At 34.6% G+C, this 16,444-nt stretch overlaps 2 protein-coding genes across 3 annotated transcripts; both read left to right on the top strand.

Moving 5' to 3' along the window:
• Positions 1-6: 6 nt before the first annotated feature.
• LOC118733127 (60S ribosomal protein L30) lies at positions 7-971 on the top strand (the record flags this gene model as incomplete). Its single annotated transcript, XM_036462367.1, is given in 3 exon segments — positions 7-69; positions 167-312; positions 747-971. Coding segments are annotated over 3 exon segments (336 nt in total). The 3' UTR covers positions 916-971.
• Positions 972-2,446: 1,475 nt separating this feature from the next.
• On the top strand, positions 2,447-15,350 carry LOC118733126 (vesicle-associated membrane protein/synaptobrevin-binding protein). 2 transcript variants are annotated; one of them, XM_036462366.1, is made up of 8 exons: positions 2,447-2,548; positions 2,609-3,021; positions 11,730-11,882; positions 11,966-12,072; positions 12,158-12,257; positions 12,326-12,402; positions 12,490-12,594; positions 13,559-15,350. In XM_036462366.1, exons 2-8 carry the CDS (start codon positions 2,967-2,969, stop codon positions 13,709-13,711), a joined length of 750 nt encoding a protein of 249 aa, XP_036318259.1. In that variant the 5' UTR covers positions 2,447-2,548; positions 2,609-2,966; the 3' UTR covers positions 13,712-15,350. The 2 variants fall into 2 exon arrangements, with proteins under 2 accessions (XP_036318259.1, XP_036318258.1); XM_036462365.1 differs by having other exon boundaries at positions 2,469-3,021.
• The last annotated feature ends 1,094 nt before the right edge of the window (positions 15,351-16,444 follow it).

Genomic DNA, 16,444 nt, shown 5'->3' with positions numbered 1-16,444 from the left:
TTTCAGATTTCCATCTGACTTTGTATTTATACTAAGAGAACTGCAATCATGGTTGCCGTCAAAAAACAGGTAAATTCAGCTTTTTGTTGGACAGTGACACGTGGTGCCTAATCCCTCCGTTGTTTGAACATAACCTAAATAAGTGTGTATTTGTTTTCATTTTCAGAAAAAGGCTTTGGAAAGCACCAACTCCCGTTTGGCCTTGGTGATGAAGTCTGGCAAATATTGCTTGGGTTATAAACAAGCTTTAAAAACCCTGCGTCAAGGCAAAGCGAAATTGGTGCTGATTGCCAGCAACACTCCAGCTTTGAGGTGAGAAGCGCAAACATTTGTGTACGACTACAGAGAAGTAGTATTCCATTGATTTGCTTGCTGGAGCCATATGGAGTCTTTCGAGACTGAGAAGTATGCTCCCATACAAGTTTCCCATGTTTTTTTGCATTTTGCAATTCAATTTGTTCGCAATGGAAGCTATGGAGTAGTTACTCTCAGAACAAATGTTGTATAGCGCGCCTATGTTTGCGGCAAGTGCAATGACAGACATCCAAATGGCTCCAGCAAAATGCACCAGGTAATACGTTTCGTATTGTATTAGCTAATTTAATTTGCTAGATGATGAATGTACTAAGCAGACATATAATGTTGATATTCAATTACTACTAGAGACTCTTTCTGAAATTATTAAGCACATACGTATTGCTTCATCTTACTATGCATTTCTAAATTTATTTCGTTTTTACTTGTAGGAAATCAGAGATTGAGTACTACGCTATGTTGGCGAAGACCGAAGTTCAACATTACAGTGGCACCAACATCGAATTAGGTACCGCTTGCGGTAAATATTTCCGTGTGTGCACCATGTCCATCACTGATCCTGGAGATTCGGACATCATTCGATCGCTGCCAGACAATTAAATCATCACTGAAGATGATATTTTTTATATAATAAAAACAAAATCATAAACAATCCATTTTCTGTTTTGTATTTTATTTAAAAGTGGAGTATAAGAGATATTTAGATATATCCTTCCGCCCCTCTTCTCAGATAACACAGGAAGGAGAATTCTACTAAGTGTTATAATCCTTAAGCTCGGTCAAAGGCCGCCTGCGCAGAAAATTTTGATTAGGGTAATTTTTTCACTTTAGATGAAAACCCTTGATGTGTTTATACGCTATGCTAGGTACACATTCGTGGGCATAGTCATTGTACATACTTAAATTTTCGTGTATGATTGGATTCATGAAATTGTGTTTATGCAACTAATTTTAACCCAAATTCGTGAATTGGCCTACGCATAATCGCAGCAGTAACAGAATTAATATATACAAATTAATTAAATGCTCATTTACACACGGCGATTTTTGTTGCGGCAGCTCGACGTTTGTAGGAGAGAGAGTGACGAGGCGCCGACAGCCACAATTGCATACAAAAAAGTCGCCGGGTGTAAATGATACGAGCAACACCAAAGGGAAAATCGGGTCGACAAAAGTTTCCGTGTATAAACACAGGCTAATGCGCAAGGCGAATGTGGTGTTGCCAGAACAAACGCAAACATTTCAATGGGCCTCCGCACACTGAACTGCTCAGTCCACCTAAAACCGGTTTTTGTGTGGATAAGAAGGGGAAGAGAGTTCGAGTTTTCCTCGCTCATTTTAGTCTGCGAAAATCGCGGATTGACGGTGGACTGACACGCACACATATACAACATGTTTTCTATTTCGTTTTGTTTGCATGTGCCACATGCACTAACACAATCATGCGTAGTTCCTGTATACAAAAATGAAACCTGTTTTCGGCCGGCTGCCCAGCCCAGTGTGCGTTCGAGTGGTGGACTGCTCAGTCCGATTGAGCAGGCTAGTGTGCTCAGACCCAATAAGACTGCTTTTACCGGCCGTCTTCGCATGGTTGCAAATCTCGCTTGCGTTCTGCTTTTTTCTGTCGCAAGCGAGATAGAGGTTTGTTGACTGGGCATTTGACAGCATACTTTTTCATCTGTAAAATGTCGCCAAACAAGAAGGTTCAAGCCTTGCAGGCTATTAAAAGTTTGGGAAAATTAGAAAATCTGCATAAAGAGATGGATGCTATTTTCAAATGAAAAATGGCTGCCTCTAAATTTGTATTTGCCTCCAAAATAAACGAAGTTGTTACTCTGAAGAATTCTGCGAAATGAGAACATAGCTGTCAAAAAACAAGAATGACAGTTGAAAGCAAGCGAGAGCTCGCATACCGCTCGGTATGCGAGAAAAAGCATGCTTCGTGCTTTTTGCGTTCTACACGTGCGGTTTCTCGCATACGTCGTCACGTGAGCGAGATTTTCCAGCACGTGAAAACGGCCGGTATGAAAGGCTTTAATTTCATGCAACCCTGTTTGCTCCTTAAACGAACACGCCCCAGACGAAGAAATGAATACGGCGAATAGGTGCCAAAAATACGGCGAATAATTCAAAATGACGCATGCGTTGCAAATTTTTTACTTGCCAAAAAATTGATGAGCGAATCGGAGGTGCAGGCAAACGAAGAAAAAGGCGACTTGGAGAATTGTGGATAGTGTGTAAATTCCGACTATAATTATTTTAATATTCAAATAAGTTTTCCGTGCATTAAAAGGTAATTTGGTAATATACGAGAAAGGAGCGTGAAAGAAAAATACCTGGAAACGACGCCAAGTTCAAAAACGGGCAAGTGGAAGAAGCAGAGCCCCAAAGAAGCAGAAGAAAAAACCAAGCAGAAGAAGCAGCATTATTGGCAGGGGCAGAAGCGCACTAGTAGCCCTTGAAGAAAAAAACGGGGAAAAATCAAAGATATATTTCAATTGTCGAAGGCGGACGTGTAAAGTGATCGAAAGAAACAAAATTTATACAAATAAAAGCATACTCATATATCATTGGATAATTTGACGCATCGTTCGTACAAAAGTAGCAAAACGGCAGCGATTACAGCAACAACTACGCCACCAGCTTCGACAATGGAGAAGCCGAAGGAATTGATCATTGAGCCAAAAAGCGAACTGCGCTTTATAGGTAAGTGTGTGAGGCCAATAGGCAACTGAACAACAACAAAAATATGGGGAATGGGAGTCTACATTGGCGTCGCTGCCCGTAAAAAACGGACTACAGATGGCAATACGGACAGCGGCGTTAACGTTAACGTCAACGCCAGCCGCCATGAGGCTCGAGCAAAAATATCTAGGCTTGACCAATGTTTTCCTTATTACTTCGCTATTTGCAGTAGTTAATATACCAAAAGATAGAGAATTAAAATATCTTTCAGAATTATAGAATTAAAAGTAATTGGAAAAAGTATAATATGCATATTTTTCAAGCTCACACTCAACTGTGTGCGTATGCAAAGCATTCGCATGTCGACGACAAGTTTTAACAGATGTGTGTGAACGAAATCGCCTCATGCCAACACCGTAATAAGAATACAAATGGAATTCTTTGCCTTTGTGGATGTTCCCGTTCACGCTCGCATTGAACTGTATAGCGGGCTTAAGATAAGCATAAGTTTTCCTATTTTTTATACCATTTAAGTTTATTGCTAATATTTTGGGTATAAATTTTTGCAACATTACAACTAGTCTTATGTTGCACAAATGTCTGTTCGTAACTTTTAAACATTATTGATATGTGCAACTATTAAAGGTTAACAGCTTCCTAAAAGTCAAAGTCAACAATCTCGTCTTCCATTGTCTGCCTATATTTCAATTAGGTTGTGAGAAATTGCTTGTAATTGCTTTGATTTGCATTTACTCACAGCGGAATTGGTTCTATATATTTCTGTAATTACGTTCAGCACATTGCTTTATCAACGATTTTATTTTGTCGCGTTACTCATGCCGTGAAATTTGGACTGAACTTTGCTAGTTTTTGTACTATGCAATTAGTATACTTATGTATGTATGTCCACCAATGTACCATTTACCGAGGTAACTAATGTGCGAGCGCTAAATGTTGTAAATTTTAATTTCGTTCTAATGCATCTTTAAAGCAAACAAGCTTGGCAACTGGAATCTATGCGTTCCCACGACAGTCGGGTCCACGTAACCGGAACGACCCTCAAGCAACACTCCCCAAAAGACTCTTTGGGGAATTTGTTTGTTGTTACAACAACAATAATATGGGTGGTATTATCACTTGCGGAGCGAATGAATCTGGCGAAGCGAAAGGATTGGCGGTGATTCTTTTTTGCGACGAAGAAATCTGTCATGTCACAAATTTCATACATATCCATACAAAATATGTATAGTTTGTACATATGCGTGTATTTGCAAAACCGTCATGGAACGTTTGACCTTTGAATATAATGAAATAGATATGAAATATCGCTATGCCGATTCATAAAGGTCCTATCTAATATTTTTGTTTCTTTGCAAAGATATAAACCTAACCAAACCCGACATGTATATTCCTTTATTGTAAATTGCTTTAAAATTATGGTTTCAATATGAGACTTTAATTAATCAAATGTTGTAAGTGTTGTGTTTAAATTCCATTAGGTTTTCTTGTAGTAATCTCCGTACTTTTGTACAAAGAAATGTAGCGATATGTACATATATATGTAGATTTAGATGTCCATACATAAATTGTATATTTAATGTCGTCAAAAATAACTTTCAATTATTCAATAGAATTAGTTATTTTAAGTCTGAACCCTCAGTTTAGAAAATTAAGCCGACCGGGTCATCTTTTGGCTAAACTACTTGTTCATTTATTCTAACCTAATACCGTAATCAACCAAAGTCAATTTCACTTTCATCCCAAAATCGATTGAACGTTGTACTACAATATTTTTCATTCATAATTTCTATTTGGTAAATCTTTTTACGCAAGTTTGCTTTTTAAATATAAAAGTACATTCGTATGCCCATATGTATTTATTAATGTATGCATGTATGTACAGATGCGATCAAGTAATTAGCAACGAAATTCAAAATTATATTGTTTGCAATTATGTTTATCTATTTATTTATAAGTCGTTAAAAATGACCGTTGATTTTTTTGATTCTTTTTTGTGGAGGGTGCTGCTGTTTTTTCACATAAAAAAAATGTTGATCATATGTTATATGGAAGAAAATGCACAATACCCTCCACAAAAAAAAAATATAAAAAATCAATTATTTTAACGACTAGAACTGCATACCCGAAAATTTTCTTAATCTTAATTTTCTTATTCTAACTAGAAATTTTGACATTTTTATGACAATTTTTTGAAGTTTGATTATTTTTTTGCAATTAGTGCAAGCTTTTAAACTTTTATTATTGTGGTTTCTGTTATAGATTGAATTTTATTTTAAATGAAAATTGTTAAAAATAAATACATAAACATAATTTGCAAACAATATCCTTTTGAATTTCGTTGCTAATTAGTTGATCGCATCTGTATGTATGTATATAGATATGGTGTATAAATTCAAAACTATATACACGTCGCTCATTTACTTCGATAGTGTCATAACTCAAAAAAGGGAATCTCGGGGGAAAAACGACTTTGAAGTTTTGAATTTACGTACATACATACATACTCCTATAGTCAAAATTATTATATATTTTGTTTTAGTAAAATATGTACTGGTAAGCAATAGAGCTATGAAAGTTTTACGTTAGCGTTAATTTCTGCATTCTTAGCTCAATATTTGTATTTTTTGGTTTATGACACTATTGAAGTAAATGCCCACACATAAACTTCTATATTATCACCGAACGCTATAAAGCCGGTATTTATTATTAAATTCTCGAACAATTGGCGATTCCGGTTATCACCCGCCGGCACCTGCAAACAATTTGGTTATGTGTTGGTGGTTTGCATCAGCAAGTACATACATATGTGAATAATAATCACAACAATTCTTCTGATTATTTCAATACGCGTCCCATTGATGCTTTTTAGTCAAATTTTGTTTTCCATTTCCTCTTCGAGTTATATACATACGTATTTAATACCCATGCATATGTATGTATGTGAAATGTACATGCATACATGCAAGTATGCTGGGTTTTTGAATTTTTACTTGAATTTTCGAAACACATCAGAAGTAGATCGTAGCGCTAACTAAAGAGATTTATTTATATGAAGCATTTATTGCTATGTTCATCCGTATTTTGAAATGCAGCCAAAAAATAAATTTTCTATTTCGCGCTCATAAACTCGCACTAGAATCATGTATGTATAGGCAGATTGTCTGTCGCTCCCGGAAAGTGTATATGCGTTTTCGAAACAAATTATCGAGGTACATTCATATACCCTTGTGACCAGCTGATTAAGTCAAGCGACATTTTGACTAGTTTTGGCTATTTTACTTTTGTTTATTTAATGTTTATATATATATATTTTTTTAAAGTCTAGCACTTTACCTAACCAGCCCCACATAAATCCACATTTCAAACTTCGTACAAAAATTATGAAAATTCAACAAACTTCAACATTGCACCCGAAAATTTTAAACTTTTTATCCAGAATTTTTAGACAAATTTTGGGTTTTATAGCTCATTAAATAAAGTGCAAATTTCAAGGCGCTAGAAAACTCCAATCTAGATGTGCCATACAAATAGTTGAACTAAGTTGTAGAAATGTGTAACATACTATCAGTATTTATCCTATCTTACACAGCAATAATAAAATAAATATTTGGCTCCGAGCGTTTTCTCAAACGCCGCCTCTGGACGGGAGCTGGTTTTATGTGGGAAGCTTTTTATGATATGAAACATATGTAGACGTTGGCGACCACTATTAGAAAACAAAACTATTTTGGGAACATTTTTCGGAAGAGGAATCGGACCTAAGTTCTACCAACTTATCGGCTACAGCGTCCGCATAAACAATGCACACGAATTAACACACTTAAGTAAATATTCGCAAAATAGGCTGGGTCTTTAGGTCAATGAGCACAGCATTCCATGACATAAGTTATTTTAGCTATTATTATATTCCCAGCGATAAGTGCTTGCAAACATATGTACCTACTTACGTACACGTAGTACATATACATACATACATATTACTGTGGGGCCTCTAAGCCACAACTGACTGGACGCCTGTCTACACGCTTAAAAGATGGAAGTTGCGAATCTAATTGCGTAAAAAAAAAAGCATTACTGGTGTGCGACTGTCGGAAATAGTCTGCTTTGTGCGCCCACAATTTGGGTAAAAATCGATTTTTTAATTTGTTTGTGAAAACAATAAAATGCTAGCGTTGCGGCGTTAGGCGAACAGCGGCAAGCAAATCTTCAACTTTGGCTGACTGAGCAACTAACTAAGCAGCACGTCGCCAGTCAGTGAGTGAGTAGATGATTGCCACAATAGTGTGGTGGACAGCGACGAAGCATGAAGAATTGTTGAAGAAGAAAGCACATGTAGTGTAAAAAAATGTTGGCTATCTGCCTCAAACGCATATTGACGCAAAATGACGCAATGAAAGCAACGTTGGCGCATTGCTGAAATGTTCAGCTGTTGGTAATAAACTACATAATGGCATACATACAAATACATTCCATAACGAAACTATGATAATAAGGGGTTTCTGGGGTTCATGACTTCGGAATCGAGGTGACATGTTGGCTCTAACTAAATTTTTACTTAATTGTTAAATTCGATTAGGAATAGACTAGAGTGAAGCCAGCGTATAAAATAATTTCCAAATTTTGGCTTACTTAGTAGTTATGATAAGCGTGTTTAACGGTGTTTTCTTGAAAGTAAAGCTGTCGTCAGTTAGCTAAGTGAAGCCAAACCATATGTATGTAGATATGTAAATATGTATAATCATATCAGAATAGGGGTACACTTTTTTCGATATAGAACGGTCCTAGGGGGTGAGAGCATACAAATTCCGACTTTACTATTTTACATGCATTTTTTTGGACCACCCTAATGTACATAGGTGTACATACCAGTTTAAGTTGCTAAAATCATATGACACTGCATAGTTATTTTAGCACCATGCCGTTCACAAGATCCGAGTTCGAGTCTCGGGTAGCGGTTTTTTTTTCTTTTTTTCAAATTAAATTTCTTTGTTTTTTTAATTAATTGAGAAGTTTTAGTTTAACTTTATTTTAATTTTTTAAATATTTTGCTATGTTTTTTTGCTTTGTTTTATTTATTCTTATTTATTACTTTTGATTGTTTTAAAAAGAAAAATATGCATATATTATTTCCTCGTTAGCAGATCTTTCAATTAGTTTTTCGAAAGATAGTAAAGAGCTTTTAAGATAGTTACCAGAATAGACAACTGTCTTACGAAAGACTTTTCTCTCTTGAAACACCGTGGTGAGGTGAAATGCAGTTGCCAGAATTGCCCTGTTAATGTTAAAAATCAGTACAATACCTATCGGTTAGTATACTTTTTTCTAACAGTTTCTTAACTTATTTATTCCTTTAGCTTACTTTAAAAAAAGTGACATTCTTGAAAATATTTTACAAAAATGCAAAAATAATAATTTTTGATAAGCCTAAAAGCAATTTCGTATACTGCAAAAATTTTCACGTCAGTAAACGATTTCAGAGGATAAATTTATCAATGTAAAAAATAAAAAAAAAATATAAAAAAATACCTGCCATGTACACTTTGTTTGAAAATGACCCACATACATATCCACACATGTACCTAGTGACACTATAGTATCTCACCCCGAGTCATAAGCTAACTAGCGCCCACTACACAATCGTCTTCTGTTATTTTTTTCTTTTTGTTGTTATTTCACACACGTATAAAAAATTGCCGCTACTCAAGCAGAGGACGACCACATGAAGACAACTACAATACAAAACCCAATCGAAGAATATTGCTACTTGGAAATACATAAAAATAAAAAAAAACACGACAACCAGAAGAAAGCGAACGTTTATTCTTCTATTTCATTTTGTTTTCTTGTTTGTCTTTTGCGATTTTGTGCCTTTTGTTTTGAGCGCTTTTGTTAATACGCTACCTGCTTTGAGCTTGAGTACTCCAGCGGATATCTGTATTGGCCTCGCCTCATAGATTTTCGCACGTAGCAGCTGTATTGTTGAAAAGTGGTGCAGGCACTGATTGGAATGAGTGGACCGTGAGCTTTCAAGTAGTTTTTAGCGAAAACTGGTTTTCGTTTGACAGATTTTACATGGATGAAAACACAATAGATTTCGACCAGTTTTAGCAACGAAAACATGTTTTCGATGTTGGTGAGAACATGGTATAACCCCGTTTAAAGATAAATTATACATTGGGCCGTATGTTGAATAAAAATCAAGCAATTGTTTTTCTTTACATTTCCAACTTTTACACGATTTATTCAAATAAATTTAAGTAAAAGGTCTGAAATTAAAAAAAAAAAAATGCAATTGCTTAGTGTATGAATGTAACATAAATATGACATTCGCCCCCTTGGCGAAAAAGCAAGAATTATAAACCAAATTTAATTGTTATAAAATGATTAACAAACTTGAGTTTTTTCTTACAAAATGACTATCATTCAAGGTTAGTTTGATGTGGCAGTCGGTCCAATAACCAACTAACTTCGAACTTACAGGTCCATTGTGATACCACTGTGAAACACGGGAACATCGGTGACTATTCTGCATAGACCCATTTTGAAGCTCTTAAGAAGCGTAGGTTTGGTTTTATTCCTACAACGGATAGTTCCGTCAGAGAGCTGAAATTGTGCCTACCTAGAAAGCCCGCTCTTCCGCTCTTAGCTAAAGCTAGGCAGCTATAGAAGCAGTGCTCAACTGTTTCTTCTTCTTTCTCAATCTCTGCAACTTCTGCATTATTCCGTGTAAAAATTTATTTCCCCTCTTCTTCTCGGGCTTGGTGTTTGTAATTCTCTTCATGATAGGATGTTCGTTTTGAAGCGCCTGGCGAAGGTGGGTTTAGGGACGCAGTAGTCGATATCTTGAATTGATCAAATTTGCTCGAATACTGACAAACTTCAAAGTTTTGATTTTTATTCTCACCTGTGGGACGACTGGATAAGTGTGTATCTATGGCGTTACTTTATATCTGCTGTATATATGTATGTACATACTTTTGTATGTATGTATTATGTATGCACCTACAGCAGCGATCAATAAAATACTAGCGAAATTCAAATTGATATTGTTTGCAACTTATGTTTATTTACTTATTTTTTTATAACAGAAACCACATAAATAAAAGTTTGAAGGTTTTTTATAAAGTTCGCAAAAATTAATTAAACTTCAAAAACTTTTCATCAAAGCTTCAAACATTTTATTCAAAATTTCTAGAACATTTTTGAGTCAGTAGTTTGGTAGCCCTTTCAATTTTAGTATAATAAAGTGCAAGTTTCAGTCAATAAAAATTACCGCAACACCCTCGACGAAAAAAATTCTAAAAAATCAAATGGAATAGGCTACAAAACTGCATACTCAAAAATGTTCCAGAAATTCTGAATACAAAGTTTGAAAATTTCACGAAATTTTTTTGAAATTTTATAAATTTTTTTGAATTTTTATAAATTTTTTTGAACTTTGTGCAAACCATGAAACTTTAATTTGTGTGATTTCTGTCATTGCTCGAACTATATTTTAAATGAAAATTATAAAAACTAAGTTTGCATAAGTTGCAAACTACATCATTTTGAGTTTTGCTACTATTTTATTGATCGCTGCTGTACATATGCATTTTAGCTTTTCTACAAAAGCAAAAATAATCGCATACTTAATGAAGGCCTTTTGATAAGTTAAAAACAATTATTCGTCCATTTTGTGCTTTGCTGAAAATGGCGTGTGCAGACCTTCGTTGACTGTCGCATTGTACATATACATAGTTATGTATATACATACATTCACAATTCCCTTCTAATCATTGCCATACAAACAAACGCACCCGCTCGATTGATATTGTTACCATATTTTGTAATAATATGTATGACGTTATATTAGCCTTAGTCCTCAGCTTATCAAAAATCTAAATGGCACATTCATAAAAATTTACGGGCATTTGGGCTATTTGCAGTCTAAACACCTGCATATATACATATGTAGATGTTTGCGACAATGCTAACTCAATACCACGCAGTAAATCGTACTGTCACAAGGTGGGACAGAAAATTATATTTATTTTATTTTTTTTTGATCTGAAGATCTGCAGTTGAAGCCTTTGGATACAAGACTAACACATACATTACTGCCATATTTCAGAACGGCACTTGTGTACAGCGCCTACATCTGCAAATAATATTTTCAAGAGTCCACTTGCTCCTCTCTTGTCTCTAATCTTTGTCTAATCTATTTCCATCCCTCACTAAGGATTGCTAAAGTAAGTATGGACGATTAGACATGCATTCGACGAGAATTAGAGACATGAGTAACAGTTTTTAATCTACTGATTTTGAATTGTGTCGTTATTGCACAGGACCATCGATATGTATATTAGGACGGGTCGAAAATTACAATTATCTCAAATCCTTTGGTAGTATTAATTATTTTACAACAATTAACGCAATCGCTACATATTACCAGCCAAAGTTTATTTTCAAAATTCATATACTTTGAATCGATTGCGCGGGCTAAAGATATATTTTAAATTGGCCAATTATTATGGGCTTAGACCTAAGATAACATAATATTACTATTACGAGCAAATGCCTTTTATTTTTCCCCCATACAAAATTGACCCAGCCTAATGTACATCCATATATTCACCATAACTGATTCCCTTTCTGTTGAATAATTTACAAAAAAATGGTTAAGCATATGCATTTTAATAGCAAATGTTTTCTATTCTATTTACTTTCAGGTCCATTTACTCGTCCTGTTATTACTGTTATGAAAATAACTAATCCAACAGATAACATAATACTGTTCAAGATCAAAACGACCGCCCCGAAACGGTACTGTGTGCGCCCGAATTTCGGTTCACTTGAACCACATACGCATGCCAGAATTGAAAGTAAGTTGATATGTGTAGTCGCATAACTAAATTGAATGTAATGATTACTTGTAATAAAAAATTATTGTTCAACACACACACAGTTTGCTTACAACCATTTGCGTATGATCCCAACGACAAGAATAAGCATAAGTTCATGGTGCAGAGCCTGGTTGTGCACGATCGTTCAGTTGAAGACTGGAATAAGTTGGTGAGTATGGGAAAAGTACTCCTATTAAATAAATCATAATACGCATAGTTTGAAAATAAATTGCTTTCATTACACGTTTTCTCAGTGGAAGGAGTCGGAACCGCAACAATTGATGGATGTTAAGTTGAGATGTGTCTTCGAGATGCCAACTGTAACGTCAGCCGCAGACAGCAGTGGTGGTTCAGGTAGCAGGCGATTCATCCATTGATGTTGTACACAAATTTACTCAATATTTAATTTTATTTTAACATAGGCACTAACGAGATAGTTAAAGAAACGTCAACAAAAATTGAGTCAGAAAATAAAGCAATTCCATTTCGCGAGGAGAAGGTGAGTTTCAATAAATTAAATAGCTAATTGTACTACAATATAACAAAAGAAGATGAATAGGTAAAATTAACTAACTTTTATTTGAAGGTCTCAAATGTGCAACCATCAGAGCAACGTGAAGAGCTATTGTCTGACATTAGGCGGCTGCGCGAAGACAATGAGAAATTACAAAGAGAGAAGCGTCATCTTACAGTAAGTAGTTAGTGATGTGATATATTCTTGCCGTTTAATACATGACGTTGTTCTGTACACTCAAACTATCATACGTTGATCGACTCACGTTACCACTACGACCAAAGGAAATACAACCAAACAACACTAGTCTCACTAGCCATTGCATAAGTATGTGGCATTCATACCCCAGTAGATAATTTCAGGAGTTAAAAGCCCTTCCGAAAGTCCTTCCTGAGAGTCAACAAGGCCTTATACTCTACAAACCTTTCTTTTTTTATATGGAGCAGCAAAAACTGCAGGGCTTCTGCTTTTGTAGGACGTACATCAGAAGGCTTTTTGGAGAAGTTTTTCTAAAGTCTCTTCTTAAATTCATAAAACTTATATTTCCTTATGATGTTTATTTAAGGTTCATATCAAAATTGGTTTATGGCAACGTAAAATAGATTTGTAATGCTAAATAATAGGTTTGTTCCACAAGCTACTCGAAGTCACTTCGATTTACACAAACCTAATATAAACTTATACAGGAAAGCCCTCCTAGATGGCATGCAGACAAGCACTTTTTACAGCGCTTCCTGGGTAAACCTTTAGAATGGCTTCACTTAAGAAGGCCTACCTAAATTATATTCTGGGACATACATACATTACAAGACCGTTCAGAGGGGAAGGGGGCAATGTGCTATTACAACAACAGCAACTCCAACCATATGTCTTTAAATTACATTAGTAAAATGCGTATTAAGTTTTTAAAAGAAGAACGTCTGAGCCATTGAACTTTCTGAGGGATCTGTGCTTTAAATAAGTGTTGTGAAGAGAAAAGGACACAATAGATCGCCTGCTCATAGTGCACACCTCATTTTAGTATCTATCTATCTCAAGTGTGAGCTATTGGTGTTAATCATGTACATATGTGTATATTTATATGCCTTTATGCGAGTGGTATTTCTTCAAGGTTACAAAACATTTTATCTTTTGATTTCAGGATGAAATCGTCAAAATTCGGGATTCCTATTCGAAACCGATGTACGATCAGGCCTATACACCGATACTGGGCGAGAAGCAAATTCCGGTATTTTATATAGCGTTGTCGATTGTTGCGGCCATATTCGGTTTCCTGTTTGGCAAATATTTTTGAATGCATACAACGCAAGCAAAACTATGAAGTGCGGGCATGTTTACCAACAAGATCGCAACAGCAACAACAGCATAATATGTATAAGCAACAGCAAAAATACAAACCAGATGAACAATGAACACGAAACTTAAAATATATATTTAAAACAAGCAAGAAGCCAGCGGTAAAAACAAAAGCAACAAAAATTATCTAATGAAATAAACAAATAATTAAAGCTAAAAAAAAAACAAACGATAAAAAATTAATAAATATTGTTGAAAGGTTATTTTGAAATACATGTAACCACATACATAAATGGCGATGAGCGGACAGGTGCGCATAGAAACTTGAGAAAAATTCATTAAAGCTAAAAAATCATTATTTGCAAAAACAAAAAACAAGGTAAATTGCAGTATAACTTAACACACACACGTAAACATATAATGAAACAGCAAGTAAATGTATAAAGCTCGGTGTAAAGTAGATAAAACATTAGTAACGGTGGTGACTGAACGAACGTTTGGAAGTAGAGAGGGAGGGAGGGTAGTTCAAATAAAATTCTGTGTTTGTGTGAAACCTTGCAGAATATACGTTTTGTATAGCCACAGCGCACCGATTGAACGTTGGCACGGCATTTATTCATAACTTTATATTGTAGGAAAAAGTGGAAAGGGCTAAACAATGAACTACGACTAAAAACAAAAATATGAAAAAGTTAATACAAAAGAATGAATAATTAAAAATGAAAGAATATGCACTATAAAAAGCATTAGGTTTAATAAATAACAACTAATGTATTTTATTTTAATTTCTTTAATCATGCGCTTACCGTGTTCTAGAAACGAAATTCTCTAGCAATATCTTTAATCTCGGAACTATTACTGAATAGGTTAAATATATGTAATAGTAACTCATTTGCCTTTAAATACAAAAAATAGTTAAACGCATACCTCTTACATAAAATGTCTACTAATTTAATGGGATTGAGCTATATTTGATGTTTGTTTCAAGAGAACATTACATATGTACGTAGTATTTTCTAATTTAACTCACTCGCATGAGTAATTCACAAAAATTCCTAACAATTTTAAACATTGCAAATCGAATCGTTGGGTAGGCTCAACGTTTAAAATAGTATGGCTTCTTAACGATTTTACAAACATCAATGTCAAGTGTATGCAATTTTTTTCATTTGCCTACTTTCTGTTTCGTTTAATTACAAATAAATGTCAACTGCTAAAGCAATCAAATACACATATTCAAAAAAAAAACTTTTTTTCAAACATTTGAAGTATTTAGGCTTTGTATCCACGTACAAAACACGGTTTATAGTACTCGTAAATCCTGAATGCATCTGTCGGTTTTTTGCTCCTATAGGTTAGTCGCACACTACTTTGTAGAAAATACAGCTTTGCTTTTGATTTTACTTAAATATAAAAATTTTGTTTTGTGTAATTTTGTTGTTCAATCTACATATATATAATTTGAAGAAAATATGCTTCGTGTTACTTCGAATTACTTTTAGCGTTGTTTTATATTTAATTTTCGTTTAATTTTATTATATACGCTTTTGCCGAAATGTATGTGTTTTTTTTGTGGTAATTTCTCAAGTATAAGTAAATAAATACAACATTTTAAATAACAATCACGAGTCGGTCAATTTTAATGCGTTTTTGATTCCTTTATGTTTGTTTTGTTTTTATTTTTGGCGTAGTATGAGAATATCAACCACCGAGAATGTTCTTCGTCTCCAGAAATATGCAACAACCTGCTTTCATTAAATTTTTTTTTTTTAATAGTGTGTAGTAGCCAAAAACTAAGACTGCACTTGCTTCGCGACACTGTAGCGGTTCTACGATTTTTTTTTTTTGGTAAGGTAAAGCGCACTGAAACTGCAGCTGAGCGAAACTTCGCCTCAAAATCTTTATTTTATTTATGCAGTAAATACATTTATGCAGCAACCTTCAAAAACGGTTGTTTCAGTGAGCCTTATGTGGTGATCATTTCTTTAATTTGTAATTATCTTGCCGTATTCTTCCCAAATTTAATTTTTGCTTAGATTATTTTGCAATTTATTTCAATATTCACTCGGCATACGAAATGAAATTTCCTCACCTACCGACATTTTGCTTAACCGCCACGACGCAACGCGACTTTTTTGCTTAGTTGATCAACTTTGCCGTGTAGTGTTACGTTGCACAGTGGGGCAAAAAAGGTTGCTGTGGACAAATTAATTTTGAGAGCACAAATATGAACCGATTACAAGTTTATTTTTTTTAATAAAAGATAATTAAATTTCGCGTCGATCTATCCGTGGCGCTTTTTTTTTTTAAAGCTCAGGTTTTTTATTTATTTATGCTCAGAAATGAAAGAAAAAAAAATTATTCATAACACCAACAATCAAAATGTGATTATTCATAATCCTTTTTCCATAGGATAGATTTTATTAAAAAAATGTATTTCATTTGTGATTTATACTAATATATATTTTGAAAGCCGTTTTTTTGTTTTTTTTTTCTGTTCGAAAAACTCGAGAACAGCTCTACCGATATTTTTGAAATTTTGGGCATCGACTCCAGACTATCCAAGATGTATGTGCATATCGTCGTTTAAAGTACAAAACCGCGTATCGTGGTTCTGCAAACCCTCGTAACTGCCAAAAGCGATAATCTGCTCGACGGAAGCTCCTGGTATCAAGCTCTTATCCGTTCATACTGAAATATCGATACTTGGATATAAGAAGAAGAGATAATT

This window comes from Rhagoletis pomonella, unplaced genomic scaffold (genome assembly GCF_013731165.1).
Source record: "Rhagoletis pomonella isolate Grant_MI unplaced genomic scaffold, Rhpom_1.0 Rhpom_scaffold_00002, whole genome shotgun sequence".
NCBI classification, from domain to species: domain Eukaryota; kingdom Metazoa; phylum Arthropoda; class Insecta; order Diptera; family Tephritidae; genus Rhagoletis; species Rhagoletis pomonella.
Note: the sequence above shows the minus strand (reverse complement) of the source record. Positions and strands in the feature narration are given on the sequence as shown.

What these genes read in the sequence shown, in the direction of transcription:
- LOC118733126 (XM_036462366.1), top strand. Translation starts at nt 2,967, where the DNA reads ATGGAGAAGCCGAAGGAATTGATCATTGAGCCAAAAAGCGAACTGCGC. An exon ending in AGACAGCAGTGGTGGTTCAG is followed by an intron (nt 12,258 to 12,325) that starts GTAGCAGGCGAT and finishes ATTTTAACATAG; the next exon opens with GCACTAACGAGATAGTTAAA. An exon ending in GAGAGAAGCGTCATCTTACA is followed by an intron (nt 12,595 to 13,558) that starts GTAAGTAGTTAG and finishes TTTTGATTTCAG; the next exon opens with GATGAAATCGTCAAAATTCG.